Below are 2,957 nucleotides of genomic sequence, written 5' to 3'. Positions count from 1 at the left end.
GTTCTTGTAGAATGTAGGTAATTTAAATGTAGATTTTAGAATGTAGACATTGTAGAATGTAGGTTTTTTAATATAATAATTTTTTAGACTATTTTAGGTGTTTTGAATAGAATAGGAAATTTTAGGTCCTTTGATTAGAAATTTTAGTAATGGAAATTTTTAGTTGGTAGATGTTAGGGCTAGAACTACGGTATAGATAGGTAGAATATAGGTGCTTAATATAACTAGTTTATTTATACTAAGTGCTTAATATAACTAGTTTATTTATAGTAAGTGCTTAATAGAACTAGGTTACTTATAGTAAGTGCTTAATAGAACTAGTTTATTTATAGCAAGTGCTAAATAGAACTAGTTTATTTATAGTAAGTGTTTAATAGAATTAGTTTATTTATATTAAGTGCTTAATAGAATTAGTTTATTTAGAGTAAGTGGTTAATAAATTTTGTTTATATTTTGTTTATGCAGAAATCAAGTTTGCCCCTGCCTCATCCCCGCAGTCGTCCCCATTGTCGACCCCTTAAGATCTCTAGGTGAGAATAGCCAAATGATAATGTGTTGTAAATGTCGATGATGAAAATGCTAGTGCTATATAGTTGCCATGTCATTGATGTTGATGATGATGCATTCTAAATATAGACGATGTCTTGGTGTTCTTGTTTGCAATGTGCCTCCGAGTGGCCTATGTTTTGCCAGAATGTTGATTCGTTTCCGTCCCGGCAAATTTCAGGTGCTCGATATGTCCTGTCTTTAGCAAAGGTCATGCCGAAATTTTTCATGAATTTTAGCATGACTTGTGCTACAATGTAGGGCATATCAAGTGCTTGGGATTTGCCAGAACGGGAATTCAATGATATTTCGACAAAACATAGGGCATTTTTTCTATGTCATTGCTTGATATATGGAACGGGTTGACTTTAGGTCTATTTCGGCTCCTTGTGTGTCTTTCAGTGAGGGAGAGTGTCCACCATATATATATTTGAGAGAGGAAGAATGCCGACTGTTCTCGTGGGGGTCACTTCTCCTTCTTCTCTTTGTGCTAGGCCTTTGTTATGCACTAGGGGAAGAAGGAGTAGCGACCGTCATCGACGGTCGAAAAATCGGTGAGGGAGTGTCCACCATATATGAGAGAAGAAGAATGCCGACTGTTGTCGTGGGGTCGCTTCTCTTTCTTTTCCTTGTGCTAGATATTTGTAATGCACTAGGGAAAGGAGGAGAAGCAACCATCACCGACGGTCGCAATATCAAAGAGGGAGTGCCCACCATATACGTGAGATGAGAGTTTAGGAAGGAAGACTCGACAGACCTAAAGTCAACCCGTTGCATATTGAGTAAATAGTGATATGTGTGTTGAGTTTCCAGATAGTTGCCTTCGATTGATTTTCAATTAATGTTTCAACTATGAACATAGGAAATGTCTGACGACGAAAAGGATTTCGATATGTGCAAATACTGCGAAGACGAGCGCGGCCTGTGCGCCAGACATTTCCTAGTTTATTGTAGGCGCTTCAGCATCAAGCTGGATGAGACATTCGAAGTGGATACAGTAAGTCACAACGATAAGTCTTTTTTCGTAATTAAGCATGACTTCTGCTTCTTTTGCTTCAACTTATAATTTTAACTTTTTACTATTCTACTAGCGTATCCCCTGCCACGCAAGAATTTTTTTCTTGGATAAGATTGGTTTCAGTCCTATGAAAACTATGGAGGTAAAGAGAGTTCACTTGAGGACCGAGCATGGTTATACTTTTGCCGCAAAATTATACAATGCAGACACCTACACCTATTTTGAATGCAAAAATTGGAGAGCACTATGCAAGGCTTATGCATTTGAGCATGATATGCTTATCACCTTTGATATTCGTCCGAAAGATTATATTGAAGATAATATCGACATTTGGGTCGATGTGCAGACGCCTCCAGTTCTACCATTATGTGAGTTTCTCAACCATATTTATGCCTTGGATATTATTTATTTAAAAATAGTTGACAACTAATTTCTATTGACAGCTTATTTCCATTCAAGCAAACATGTCCGGCGCTTGGTAGACATGACCTACTACTGTCCCGGGGCTGAACTAAACTGCGAGGAGATAAGTCATTATGTTTCATGGCTTGAGGATCTTGATACTGTCAAGACAAATTATTTTCCTGAACTTCGAAATCTTAGTACTCAAAATGTGCGACCAATAGTGTGCGTATTGAACTACGGTCACATCTATTTAGGAAAGATGGTAAGACTTTTACTATTTGTCCCCAGTGCATCTTTTGCATACATTATTTTTTAGGCTAAAATTCATTGCTAAGTATGTTACTATGATGTTCTTCAACAGGGACTCCTGATGATAGTTGTGCCTCATTTGATCGAGGCTAAAGGTCACATGAAAATGGTTAGCTTACGGCCAAGACATCCTGCATTGCACATGAGTGCATTCAGGATTTCTAAAAGCGAGCAAGTCTTAATAGTCAAAGACTCGAGCAAAATTGTGAAGGATCGCAAAGAAGTACTAGGGGGCAGTAATCAGAAGTGCAGCCCACAATTAGGAGACAGGTTCATCTGCATGCTCCAATATGATGAAGCAAGAGTGCTACACATGTTCTATGCTATTTTACCTGAGAGAGAGCAGCAGGAGTGATTAGCTAGGTAGAATGAGTTTGAAGATGATGATGTGCTACACTATGACTGATGATTAAATAGCTAGTGTTGGTGTTAATGACTATGATGATTATTCTTAGCTACTGTTGGTGTTGATTAGATAGCTACCATAGCTAGTGTTGGTGGTGATTATCTAGCTAGAATGAGTTTGAAGATGATGATGTGCTGCTATGACTATGATGATTAAGTAGCTAGTAGTGTTGGTCGTAATGATTACGATGATGATTAAATAGCTTGTGTAGGCGGATTAGATTCAAGTGGAGGCAACATGTGGTGCACCACATGTTGCCTCCACTTGAACCTA

The 2,957-nt window shown here is 38.0% G+C and overlaps 1 protein-coding gene across 1 annotated transcript; it reads left to right on the top strand.

Moving 5' to 3' along the window:
- The first annotated feature begins 1,507 nt into the window (after nucleotides 1–1,507).
- On the top strand, nucleotides 1,508–2,633 carry LOC147967474 (uncharacterized). The gene is made up of 4 exons (XM_087522474.1): nucleotides 1,508–1,543; nucleotides 1,638–1,932; nucleotides 2,008–2,231; nucleotides 2,331–2,633. Exons 2-4 carry the CDS (start codon nucleotides 1,692–1,694, stop codon nucleotides 2,631–2,633), a joined length of 768 nt encoding a protein of 255 aa, XP_087378600.1. The 5' UTR covers nucleotides 1,508–1,543; nucleotides 1,638–1,691.
- Nucleotides 2,634–2,957: the final 324 nt, after the last annotated feature.

The sequence above is a fragment of the Triticum urartu genome, chromosome 5A, assembly GCF_056163025.1.
Source record: "Triticum urartu cultivar PI428250 chromosome 5A, HENAU_Tu73, whole genome shotgun sequence".
NCBI lineage: Eukaryota > Viridiplantae > Streptophyta > Magnoliopsida > Poales > Poaceae > Triticum > Triticum urartu.
The sequence above is the reverse complement of the archived record's forward strand: the minus strand, read 5'-3'. Positions and strand labels throughout refer to the sequence as shown.

What these genes read in the sequence shown, in the direction of transcription:
- LOC147967474 (XM_087522474.1), top strand. Translation starts at nt 1,692, where the DNA reads ATGAAAACTATGGAGGTAAAGAGAGTTCACTTGAGGACCGAGCATGGT. An exon ending in GCCTCCAGTTCTACCATTAT is followed by an intron (nt 1,933 to 2,007) that starts GTGAGTTTCTCA and finishes TTCTATTGACAG; the next exon opens with CTTATTTCCATTCAAGCAAA. An exon ending in ACATCTATTTAGGAAAGATG is followed by an intron (nt 2,232 to 2,330) that starts GTAAGACTTTTA and finishes GTTCTTCAACAG; the next exon opens with GGACTCCTGATGATAGTTGT.